The 13123-nt window shown below is 44.9% G+C and overlaps 1 protein-coding gene across 1 annotated transcript; it reads left to right on the top strand.

Annotated features, from left to right (window-relative positions):
• The first annotated feature begins 2663 nt into the window (after positions 1-2663).
• Positions 2664-12931, top strand: LOC306916950 (coiled-coil domain-containing protein 80-like). The gene is made up of 8 exons (XM_079495052.1): positions 2664-3049; positions 3228-5380; positions 6063-6219; positions 6488-6624; positions 6785-6936; positions 7849-7952; positions 11256-11339; positions 11820-12931. Exons 2-8 carry the CDS (start codon positions 3308-3310, stop codon positions 12137-12139), a joined length of 3027 nt encoding a protein of 1008 aa, XP_079351178.1. The 5' UTR covers positions 2664-3049; positions 3228-3307; the 3' UTR covers positions 12140-12931.
• Positions 12932-13123: the final 192 nt, after the last annotated feature.

Here is a 13123-nt window from a genome sequence, read left to right as displayed (position 1 = left end):
TAAAAAAAATGCAATCAATCAATTATCAATCTGGCTAATATCCTTTTTTTTAACTCTCTTTTTTATTGAGAAGAAATACAGACAATTCAGGTTGGTAATATATCCTTAAAGAAAACATCGACGCATAGGGTACGTCATCATCATCAATTAAAAATAATAATAATAATAAATAGAAATCAGTCTCGCCGCTCGTGTAGCTTCAGTCTGCCAGAGCATTGAAGTTTATATGGGGAGGACTAAGGGAGGATTTCAGTTTAATTAATATGAATAAGTTTGAAACGCACAATCTTGCTTTGTCCACTAGGGGGCGGTCTTGCTTTTGAAACCGCAGTTGGTTCAAAGGAATACGAGTTGAAAGCGTTGCTGTCTTATGTTGTTAGATGATAAACTACAGAAACACAACACACAATTGGCTATGAAAAACATACCCAGCTTAAGCTGACGGCTGCAGTTTGTTTCTTCAATTATGAATTCATAATTGAAGAAACAAACTGTGCAGTGAGCCGTCTGTTGCCAACAATTCAAAATGTAACCTTTTGTAACTGTGAGAGACAGCTGTGGGTCTTAGATTTATATACCATCGGTGTGGGTCCACATGGTTAACATTATGTTAAATTGACGGACAGTACTACTACTACACTACTACTACTACTACTACTTTTGTTGTTGTTTTATTTTATTTTATTTTAGGCTATAAACTGTGTGTGTGTGTGTGTGTGTGTGTGTGTGTGCGTGTGTGTGTGTGTGTGTGTGTGTGTGTGTGTGCGTGCGTACGTGCGTGCGTGTGTGTGTGTGTGGTCGGCTGGTCGCCAGTGTTGCCATGTCTGCTTATTATAAGCGACTCTGGGCTTGTTCTTCTGTGAAGTCTACAGTCTACAGTCGACAGTCTACAGTCGACTACAGTATTAACTTGATCTCCTACACAAATTCTCCCAGATGTGGGCCCTGACGTAACCCTAACTAAGACTAAAATCATGATATTTCAAAAAAGATCTATCATCAAAATTTCCTAAATACAATCCCATTAGTAGGCCTACAAACAAAAAACATTACCTCCTCGGCCTAAACATCAGCAGCACAAGTGTGTAAAGGACCTGAGACTGAGAGACAAGTCAAGAAGGGCATTCTATGCCATCAAAAGAAAATAGACATCCCAATTAAAACCTGGCTTAAAATACTGGACTCTGTGATATAACCAATTTCCCATACGTTTGCGAGATCTGGGGACCATTAATGATCACTGGTCATCCATGACCTCGAAAAATGGGATAAACACCAAGTCGAGAATACACAGAATTCTGCAAATCCATTCTCCGGACCCGGTGAAAAACACTAAATAAAAATAATGCATGCAAGGGGGAAAATTAGGACGATACCCACTCATACTCATACCCAACCAAAATAAACAAATAAAAAAAGAGAGCACTTTTTATTTCTACAACCTAAAAGAAAGTGACCCAGATGCACTCCATAACAAGGCACTCACACATAGTGGAACTCTAGAGAGATGCCCCCTCAGTCAGCTGGCCCTGGAACTCTGTGCACGAACACAAACAGAGGCACCAAAAGCCATTGGACTTTAAAGCCAAATTATAAAACAGCAAAAGGAAAACTATCTGACACATTGAAATTTGGAAATTTGTAAACTAGAATGTTATCTGGCCCTGAACAGAGAATAAACTGTGGCAGTATACTGTGACCGACCCAAAACAAAGACAAATCTTAACGGTACAGTCAGACTCAGTGAGCACAGTCTTGCAATCGAGAAAGGCCGTCGTAGGCAGACCTGTCTCCCGAGAGAAGACAGACTATATGCACCCACTGCACACAAAATTAAGTGGAAACTGAGCTACATTCCCTTACCGTCTGCCCACTGTACCTAAGACATCAGAGACATAGATTACAATCACCCACATGAAAACATGACTATAATGGGGAAAAAAATCACATATCTGCTGTGCGAAGTACAACAATATGCAAACACAGCAGCAAGAGTTGTGCTGTGATAGAAGGATATGATATCAAATGGAACATAACCACCCTAAAGACTAATCATTGTGTATCTGTATCGAGTGATCTTGGTACATAGAAATTGATTTATTGGGAGATTCTGACTTTCAATTGTAGGCCTACATCAATTTTGTTTTGATTGTATTGTTCCAGTTTTTGCTTTGGCAAACGTATATGCCTAGTTTTCTCATGCCAATAAAGCCCTTTGAATTGAAATTGAAGTCACTTGTAAAGTTGCTGGCTTTTGGGCTTGTTTGGTTGCTTATTTGAGCTTGGTTAACTTCTCAATGCATGTTCATGTCAAGCCAAGGACCCCCAAATCAATATAGGCTAGCCTATTTGTCCACAGTGCAGTCCATGGACGTCCCATCTAAAACAAATAGGTTGTGAATATTAATATTAATATTAATATTAATATTAATATTAATATTAATATTAATATTAATATTAATATTAATATTAATATTAATATTAATATTAAGAAGAAGAAGAAGAAGAAGAAGAAGAAGAAGTAGTTGCTTTTTTACATAAAGAGAAAAGGAAGGAACCAATTAACTATACGAATTTATTTTCATAAACCTGGTTGCTAATGCTTGTCTCTCACAGCATCTGGCAACATCATCTGGTGGTCGCTCCTCTCCTCTGCTGTCTGGTGGTCGGTCCTCGGAGGGGGACAGAGCGCAGATGGAGGCCGTGGTCTCACTCTACATTTCTGCCTTCCACACCGCGAAGCTCAGCCTCACCACCACCCACCCACCCACCCATGCAGAGCCCATGCAGCACTCTGTCTGCCCATAGCCTCTTCTTCTATCAGCACCAGCCGTTCAACTTTAACACGTTTATTATAGGGGAACTGGGGAAGAAGAAGACAATGCAGCCACACAGCAAGTATACGAACGTCGTTTCGGGTATAATAATCAAGGGAAGACGTTTTTCGGCGAGAGCTGATTAGCGACTTTTTTAGGCGGCTATAATAATTTAATTTGCAGCTGCATGTTACGAGGATTTCCTTTTTCGCCCTGCAATGTGAAAGTTAAAGGTATGCTTTTCATTACACATTATTGTGTTGTCTGTTGTACTGTCTGGATGGGAATCTTTAAAGGATATTTACCATACATACACTGAGTGACAATTCAAATCCAAAACGTTATGTAAACAAAGCACATACCATGGATTGGTGATATATTTGTTTTGGTTGTGTTTTTTGCTTCTTGCAGACTAGACAATGCTTTTCTTCTTCCCGAGCCTGTTTTTTACATGATCAGCTGGCACTAACTGTGCCTGGGGACGTGCCAAGATGAAGTGGACATTGCAGATTGGTGTGATGTTTCTGTTGCACATAAACGGAGATGCCTCTGACAGAGCGATCCAAGGTTCGAGGACGATGTTCAGACAGACGCCCTTCCACCGGGGCCTTTCTAACAGAACACAGCAGCAGACTTTCAACACACAGAGTGCGATTAAAGAGAGGTCCAATAGCTTGAGCGTGGCTGATACAGGCCTGTCCCGTTCAGCCGATCGTGACAGCGTGCAGGGAGACCCCAATCGAAGGTCAGGCCCAAAGAGACGGGTCCTGTCAAACAGAAGAGGGCTGCAGCCGTGGGCCCCAACGAACCACACATCCACAACCCCGGACAGCGGCGTCAGTATCAAACCGCAGACCGGCGGGGCTCAGCCCTCTCCGACCAGAGTGCTCTCCGGCCCCGGCAGCTCTCTCAACGTGCTGGCCAGCTTTGCCGGGAAGAACCGCGTGCTCGTCATCTCGGCGCCGCACCAGTCGGACGGCTACTACAAGCTGATGACGAACCTCCTGAAGTCTGACGTCTACTGCGAGATGGCCGAGCGCCACATGCAGCAGATCGTAATGTTCCACCAGGAGGGCGAGGCCGGCGGGAAGGTGCGCCGGGTTTCCGGCCGGGGGGAGATCACCGAGGAGGCCCTGGACCCCGCGCTCGTCCCCAAGCTCATGAACTTCCTCAAGCTGGAGGAAGGCAAGTTCTCCATGGTCCTGCTGAAGAGGAACCTGCAGGTGGAGGAGAGGTATCCCTACCCGGTCAGGTTGGAGGCCATGTACGAGGTGATGGACCAGACTCCTGTCCGCAGGCTGGAGAAGGCCAGGCAGAGAGGCTTCGTGCAGCGGTGCAAGGCAGCCGGGGTGGAGGGTCGGGTGCTGGAATCTCCGGGAGCAGCCGCTATGACGCCGGAGGACACGGGAGGCGCACGAGGCACTGGGGCGACGAGTAGTAGCAGGACACCGGAGAACAAAGAGCCAGAGAGGCCACCTCACAAACCTGCACTGATAATCGAAGCAGCAGCCACGACTAAGAGTTCAGTGGCCACCTCGACTAGAAGGTCACAAATGACCACGACAAAACCACCAACCACAACTACGATAAAAGCAACTACCACAAAAGCAACAACTACCACAAAAGCAACAACTACCACAAAAGCAACAACTACCACAAAAGCAACAAAAACGTCAAAACCAACAACTACGACAAAACCAACAACAACAAAACCAACAACAACAAAACCAACAACTACAAAAAACCCAACAACAATCAGAAGGACCACAAAACCAACAACTACGACCACAACAAAACCAACAACCACAACAAAACCAACAACTACGACAAAACCAACAACCACAACAAAACCAACAACTACAACAAAATCAACAACCAGAAGTACTATGAAACCAACTACAGCTACAACCAGAACTACAATACCAATGACAATACCAACGACTACAAAAGCTACAACAACTACAACGACCAAGCCTGTTTTAAGGAGAAGGAAGATCAAACACAGAACCACGGCCGTTCCTGCCGTCAACCAGAAGACCACAGTTCTGGACTTAGATGTCGTTACCATCCACAAAAAGCGAAGAATGGGTCACGAGAGCGACAAAAAGCAAGTTGTTGGACAACTTCCCGGTGGGCACAAGGAGTTGTATCTCGACCCTGGCAGCAAACCCGGCGATGGAGTTGCCACAGCTCCCACCCAACCCACCAAGGACAATTTAGATGAAGGCGAAGAGGAAATGGGTGTGCAGGTTAACCCTGAGGACGAGATGGCAGTTGGCAGCGATGCGGAGGAAGAGCCCACTTCATCCAAGAAGGGCAGCGTCATAAACGACAACGTGGAGGGCAGGAAAAAGATTGATAACAATTTAGCTAGGAAGAACAAAGCAGAGAAGAGAAGGATAAGGACGGGTAAAGACGGAGCCCCAAACTTCAGAGGAAGAAAAAGTGGCAAGAAGGGCGTCCTGTACCAGGAGAAACATCACGGTGAAGGGTCCTCAGCCAAAAACCCGGCTAGTCCCCTGGCTGCCTTCTTTGCTTCGTTCGAAAGAAGACGAAGGCTACTTGTAAGTATTTTTCTGCTTCAGAATATTACTGCAAAGAACCGCGTGGTAATTGTGGCCTTGATAAATGCTTCATATGTTTTACATGAATAGGCCTTTTATGCCTATTCATACTCCAGTTTTAGGTGATAAGGTGACCACAGAGTAAAAACAGAGAGATGTGTTTAGGTGAGCGCACGGTGACTCGCTTATCACTGTGGCGTGACGTCATGTTGTAGTTTTCTCAACCACTGCGGTGGTCACCTTATCACCTAAAACTGGAGTATGAATAGGCCTTAAGCTCTGCAGTCCAGAACGTATTGTGATCAACAAAATTCTGATCACAATATATTCTGTAATAGTATCATATTAATTAATAATAATACTACAGTATAATTGGCCCGGGTCGTCGGCGTCGTGTCATTGTCATTTTCCATCACTTAAATGTCAACAATTCTGACTTTTAAAAAAAAAGTATTTCATAAATAAAATGCAAAATAAATCTAAGAATTTCCATGAACAAATTAAACGTTTGTAGCAGATCTACAAGCTCACAAACGAGACACGCTGTCAGCTTGCAGATCTACTATTTTCACTAGTTGGGGTCTCTGGGGCAAATGTCTCATTTCTCCTTTGGGTTTTCAGATGAAAACTTTGGGAAACACTGTTTCTAAAAGCTGACGGGGCCGATCTGTCCTTTCTCCAGGTGATAACGACCCCGTCCGAGGACAACCGCATGTACACCCAGCAGAGAGACGAGTACCTGGAGAACGTGTGTGAGATGGCCGTCCGGAAGATCTCCATTGTCACCATCTTCGGCTCCTGGAACAACGGCTCCATGAAAATAGACCACTATCAGCTGGGTAAGACACCACGAATTACCTTGATTCCAGGTAGGGTAAGTGATATTATTTAGTAAAAACAAAAAATGATTTTTGTTAAATGGTTAAAGCAATGTTTTCTGATAGTAAGCATATAGAGTGTTTGTTCAGTAACAGTTCAGTACTAGAGTACATGTACCTAAGTTGTACTTAAGTACAATATTTTGGCCATGCCCCCCCCCCCCCCCCCCTCCCCTTCTGTCAGAAGAACTGTGATGATACAGGTTTTACTTTCTGCTTTATTTTGTAGAGCAAGACCAGCCATTGAAAGGCTTACCGAAGGAAGAGCTCACAAACCAGGTGCTCATCAAGGCGCTGAGGAAAGAGCTGGGCATGACGTTCAACGACTACTACATGGTGCTGACTGACTTTGACACGAAGGCAAAGGTCAGTGGCTGACATTTGCATCCGGTCCGCGGGAAACAAATGGTGGCGAGCTCGTTTTGGGGCGAGCCTTCCGGTTACTGCTCACAGCACATAGCTTGACGACACGTTGTGAGCTTGAGCTTGTCTTGAGCTTGTCCTCTGTATTGATCTCTCCGTGCAGCAAGAGTACGAAGTGCCCATCGCCATGAAAGCGGTGTTGGATTACATCGATAACTTCTCCTCACGGATGGCTGAGAGTGAGCAGCAGAGAGAGAGCGGTGTGACCTGCAAGAAGGAAGATAAATCCCGGTCCCTGGAGAACTTCCTGTCGCGGTAATGGAATTTAATTGGTTGTAAATCGTGGCAACGTCGCCTGCGTTTGAAAGTTTAACTGGGATTTGTGTAATCTCGGTCTAGCTGACGTGACAGTGATTACCTGTGAGGCCGTGACCCCCATAAATAATCATATTTAAGAAACAAAAAACTAAAGTATAACACTAAAAGCATTCCTATTCCTGCTCCCCCTCTCTCTTCTCTCTCCTTCTCTCTTCTCTCTCTCTCTCTCTCTCTCTCTTTCTCTCTCTATCTCTCTCACCCCTGGTCCCTCCCCTCCAACTGTCTGACAAATGCAGGTCCCCAAAGTATGAAGTATTAATTTACTCTGCAATATTGGATTACAATAGTGGAGGGTGTTTTAGAAATAAGCTCCACCAGTTATAAGTAAGTAAGTAAGTCAGAGTGAGTTATTGTCAGTATCAGCCAGGGTGCGGGAGTCTATCCCCGTTTTTTCAATGAGCTAGACCTCTGGGAGACGTATTGCTGAGGTGGAGCGCAACACCACCAGCTCCCAGTACTTTCCGCACAACTTCAAGCCGTGCTCCTCAAACACTAAGTTGGCGATGCCCGCGATCGAACTCATGACCTTGCGATCGAAAGGCGAGTGCACTACCGACTTAGCTCCCCTAAATATAGCTATTTTTATGTTTTGATTAGGCGTTCCATCGTGCTCGTTTAAGCACAGCTAGACGGCTATTTCAACCAATCAGATTGCTTCCTCGAAATGACCTGTTGTATAATGCATTTTATTCACGATTATTTTTCTTGCATTAGGTTGCAATAGCTCTTTCTCAATTGAAATATTGGCCGGCCCAAAATTGTGCCTACCCAGAATGTAAATCCTCCTGGCAACGCCGGCGAGTTATGTGTCACAGTATAAACACTTGTTCCTTTGTTTTAATGACTAAGATTCCGTTGGAGACGTCGGCTGTTCATTATCTCGACCCCAGACGATGAAGAGTGGGCTTATCAACAGCAGCTTTACAGCATGACAAGCCAGGCCTGCAACCTGGGTGAGTCATAATAATAATAATAATAACTAGATAAAGTGCCCCTCGGGGCACAGGTCTCCACCAGGGCAGGTCAGGTTGTGGCCTCCTGGTGGCGCTATAATAGGCCAATGTGAAAAGGGTCCCATTTCCTCTTACGTCTTGGATGGCAATTGGATGATTTGAGGCATTTTGTTCCAAAAAGTTTTTTTGCAAAAATCCACCTGTTGGTGGCGCTATAACAGGCCAATGTGAAAAGGGTGGGATATATTCCTCAGCCTAGTAGGAAAGTCTGTGAAGAATTTCACGTAAATTGCACGCTGCTTTCATGATTTGAGGCTTTTTGTTCCAAAAATGTGTTTTGCAAAAATAACAGGCCGTTCTGGAAAATGTGGGTTCATTGGTGGCATCCAGGGAGTGTGTGAGCAAAATTTGTCATCTATCGGGTTAACGGTGCCGGAGATTAGCTGTACACAGACTGACGGACGGATGGACAGACACACACACGCCCCGGTGGAGACAATAAACATCTCATAATGTCTCTGGGCCGTCCTAGTGTAGCGGTTAGATCATATGCCTGTCATGCGGAAGGTTGTGGGTTCTGCCTAATAACCTTATCACCTAAATGGTGATAACGACTTGAGGCCATCATACTCCAGTTTTAGGTGAGTAGCTTATTACCGGGGTGTAGCATTGACCTCTGTCTCTCGCTCCGCCGTCACAGGACACACACACACACACACACACACACACACACACACACACACACACACACACACACACACACACACACTGTTGGATTCTCTCGCTCAGGCACAGTCTGTAGTTGTGGTGGTGTAGTTTTTTAACTTAAAAAACTATACCGCGGTGATATGCTACTCACCTCAAACTGGAGTATGAATAGGCCTTAAGACTAAGGAAAACAATCAATAACTAGAAAAAGTGCCCTTCTGGGCACAGGTCTCCACCAGGAGGATAGGACTGTGTGAGAATGTTTAGGAGTAATATAAACATGTTTGCCTTTGATGGCAATTGGATGATTTGAGGCATTTTGTTCCAAAAATGTGTTTTGCAAAAATCAACCTGTTGGTGGCGCTATAACAGGCCAATGTGAAAAGGGTGGGATATATTCCTCAGCCTAGTAAGAAAATGTGTGAAAGATTTCACGTAAATTGCATGCTGCGTTCATGATTTGAGGCTTTTGTTCAAAATGGGGCAATCTTGCAAACTGTGAAAGCCAATTATAGCCAATTAGGATGGAATATGAAATATCGGACAGATCCGACTTGAGCACATGACCATAGAGATACTGTGTAACGATTTGTGAGATTTTTGGACAGAATCTGGAGGAGTAATATCAAAAAATGTGTTTTACAAAAGTCAGCCTCCTGGTGGCGCTATAAAAGGCAGATGCGGAAAATGCAGGTCAAAGGTTTGTCCTTGGCCTCTAGGGATGTGCATGCAACGTTTCACGCAGATCGGTGCAGTTTTAGATAAAAATGTGAAAAGCTGCCTCATGGTGGCGCTATAACAGGCCGTTCTGGAAAATGCGGGGCAGAGGTTCATCGTTGGCATCCAGGGAGTGTGTGTGCAAAGTTTGGCATCGACCGGGTTAACGGTGCCGGAGATTAGCTGGTAACGGACGGACGGAAGGACACACGGACGGACACACACACAGACGGACACACACACACACACGGACGGAGTGCAAAACATACTCTCTTCGGCCTGGTGGAGACAAAAAACAGAGGAATGATGAGAAAGGGGGCGGGGGGTTGAGTTAGCTGGGGAAAGCCATATTGAAGAGGGTTCCCTGCTTCATCCCTCTCTGTGCTAAGGGGTCCCTGCTTCATTCCTCTATGTGCTAAGGGGTCCCTGCTTCATCTCTCTCTGTGCTAATGGACCTAGGTCTGAAAAATGTTGAAGACCCCTGGGTTAGACTTAGGCCTGGCTGTGTTGCGAGCAGTGTAACACCCAAATGCCAAAGTGTGGAGAATGTGAGAGCACGCTGTGGGCTGCCTGTTGCCCCTAAACTTTGAGGAATGTTATTACAACGAGGATTGGGCGTTGAAATGGTAAATTGTAAATGGTGCATTTATGTAGCACCTTTATTCAAGGAGCTTTGCATTGCATTCACCCATTCATACACACATTCATACACCAATCGCGGAGGAAACCACGCAAGGCGCCAACATGCTCATCGGGAGCAATTATCCATGCCCCGCTGAAATCTTACAGAAAGAACTAAAACCAAAGTGGTAGAGAGAGAGAGAGAGAGGGGGGGTTGCTGAGGGAGGGAGGGAGAGAGAAAGAGAGCTTGTTGGTGAAGGAAAGGGAGGCTGTTTTAACCACAGCCTCATACCCCCCTGGGACTTGGTCCATATGTTGGGCAAATGACCAAAACAACGTTTTTACCACTGGTTTAAACAACATTTAGGAAGAAAGCCCTAATAACCAACTTACACTTTATAAACGAGCTAAAAAATTAAATAACTACCAGTTATTTATGAGCAACAACAACCGAATTCGCTTATATTAGGCAACACTGAAGCCAAACATAAAAAAGCAGCGACCGACTGGAAACGTTTGCAATTTGAGTAGAGAAGAGGATAGACGATCTGACTCAGCACGCCTCCCCCATGAATCCATTCCACACAAACTCTGTTTGGATTATGCTGGACGTGGAGATGCATTCTGTGTTTGTTGGAGTGCTGCCCTTATGCGTTATTCCATATCTTTACACTCCAGACAGTTTGTTGGATGTAAAGTAAAACCTATGCAAACTAAAGGACCTCTCCACATAGCAGCATACTGTATGTCTGAGCTGATAAATTGCAATTGTAATTGTAAATTGATATCAGCCTGGCACTCCCGGGCCTTTCTGTTGCTTGGAAAATATGTATGAGTTGCGCTAATTGTTTGTTCGTTCGTTTGTTCGTTTTTTTTTTTGCTTTCTCCTTTATTTTATTTTTTTATAGAGGGATAGGTATTCAGTAGTAGGCTGACAGGAAATGGGGAGAGAGGTGGGGGGTGACACGCAGTAAAGGCTGTCAGGATCGGGAGTCGCATAACCTTAGGGGGGGGACCAAAACAAAGCGACACAGTTTTATTTTTTAATTTTTATCATCCAGTCTAAACCACGCCTAGACCGGATCACACGGGCGATTTAGGAACACCAGGCTTTCCTCCAAGGAGTCTTAACCAGCCATGCATGTGTCTTAACCGGCCATGCATTTCAGAGCCACAAGGTGAGTCTTAACTGGCCACGTATGTCGGACTGTTGGCACGTCAGACTAACATCTGCCCCCCCCCTCGTTCTCTCCCTAGGTCTGCGTCACATGTCTGTACTGAAACTAACTGGGAAGGACATGGAGTATATGGGCGGGACTCTGGAACTTTACCCAATCAATGGTAAACTTTCTTCTTCATTGTTGTTTATTTAAATAGACCTGGTAATACAGATGTGTTATACTAGTCCAAACAGGAAATTACCTCCACCACAGTGGACTTCCTGCTCTGCAGCACAGTAGTTCCCAAACTGGAGGGTTCGAGCCCAGGGGTCATCGCCATGCTGGCTTGTGGTGGCCATTTCTGTCAAAATTACGGACTTAAAGAATGTACACAATAAATAATATTACCAGAAACGCATAAAGAGCTATCCCATAACAGGTCTGTAACTCTGAGAGTGTATAAATGGAATCAAATTGGACCCATACGGTCCATTTGGTTCCATTTGAACACTCTCAGAGTTAAGGGGGTCCTTGCAAATTAAGCATGTGAGAACCACTGTTGGACTCCTAATGTGCCAGTAGTGTCATAGTAAACCAGTGTCATACATATTCTGAAGAAAACTCGAATGGCTTAACTCAATATTGCCCCCTTGCATTGCAGGGAGTTCCACGGTGGATCGGGAGGGGCTCTCGGCCGTGCTGGCGCGGGACATCCGGAACTACTTCCAGGTCAGCTCGGACTACTTCTCCATGCTGCTGGTGGGCAAGGACGGCAACGTCAAGTCGTGGTACCCGTCGCCCCTGTGGTCCATGTCCAACGTGTACGACCTGGTGGACTCCATGCAGCTCCGCCGCCAGGAGATGGCCATTCAGCAGTCCCTGGGGATGCGTTGCCCGGACGACGACGAATACCACGGTCACCACGGTTACCACGATCAAAGCCCCGATGGCTATCACCGTCACCGTGGTTACGGTTACTAAACCGCACTGCCTGCCGAGAACGTCTGTAGATGATACGACGTCTTTTCAAATCCAACCTTTCACTGCCAAAAAGAAAAGGTCTATAGACGTCCTATGGTCTTTAGAGGGGCGCTCTTCACCATCGTATGAATGGTTCTAGGTTGCTATAGGCAACGGATATAACCGGAAACGGCCCATAACTAAAGAACCGATGACCGTGGTTACAATTTTTTTTGTAACCGAAAAGATGTGAAAATAGCCGAGCATTCACAGAAAGAATTGTCGGTCTACAAGCTCACAAGCGATACAACACATTGTTTCAAAAGGTTTTTAATACATTTGAAAACTTTTACTCATAACGGAGTATTTCTGCATTGCAGTATTGATACTTTTATTACTTTATATTTGAGTATGTTTTCCACCACTGACTCTGCCTTCTGTCCATGGCACACATCTGTCTATGGTCTTTTACAACAGTGGTCCTCAACCTTTCCAGGTCGCGCACCCCCCCAAAATGATCACATTTGAACTGGGGACCCCCCAAAATAATCATATTTGAACTGGGGACCCTCCAAAATAATCATATTAGAACTGGGAGAAATCATGGCAGGTTCACCCACAGGTTGAGAACCACTGTTTTACATTATCCTCTACTGATGAAGATATCAAACGAAATGTGTACTGTATTGTTCTTTTTTGCAGAACCCTGCAGAACACATTCTGCAGGGTTTCTATTTCAAATATTTAGCTTGTTTTTGTACTGCCGACTTGTCCTGCGAGATGGGCTAAAATAAAACTTTTTTTTTTAATTGATCTGATCTGTATGTAATTTTTCTGTCCTATATTTTTGAGTGGTGTAAACCACTCCTACAACTGGCTTTTGTGTGCATAAAAAAATGAGCATGGTTGCTATGTTCAAAATAATTTCTGACGTAATTAAATCACACCCGGGTGAACTGGATGACCGTAGCAACCGTGGTCATTTTCTCTGCGCAAAAACAGCCA

The sequence above is a fragment of the Electrona antarctica genome (genome assembly GCF_951216825.1).
Source record: "Electrona antarctica genome assembly, chromosome: 24".
NCBI classification, from domain to species: domain Eukaryota; kingdom Metazoa; phylum Chordata; class Actinopteri; order Myctophiformes; family Myctophidae; genus Electrona; species Electrona antarctica.
The sequence above is the reverse complement of the archived record's forward strand: the minus strand, read 5'-3'. Positions and strand labels throughout refer to the sequence as shown.

Excerpts from the sequence above, each read along its gene's own strand:
- LOC306916950 (XM_079495052.1), top strand. The coding sequence starts at position 3,308 with ATGAAGTGGACATTGCAGATTGGTGTGATGTTTCTGTTGCACATAAAC. Across the intron at positions 6,625-6,784 it reads ACTTTGACACGAAGGCAAAG|CAAGAGTACGAAGTGCCCAT; the intron begins GTCAGTGGCTGA and ends CTCTCCGTGCAG. Across the intron at positions 6,937-7,848 it reads CTGGAGAACTTCCTGTCGCG|ATTCCGTTGGAGACGTCGGC; the intron begins GTAATGGAATTT and ends TTAATGACTAAG.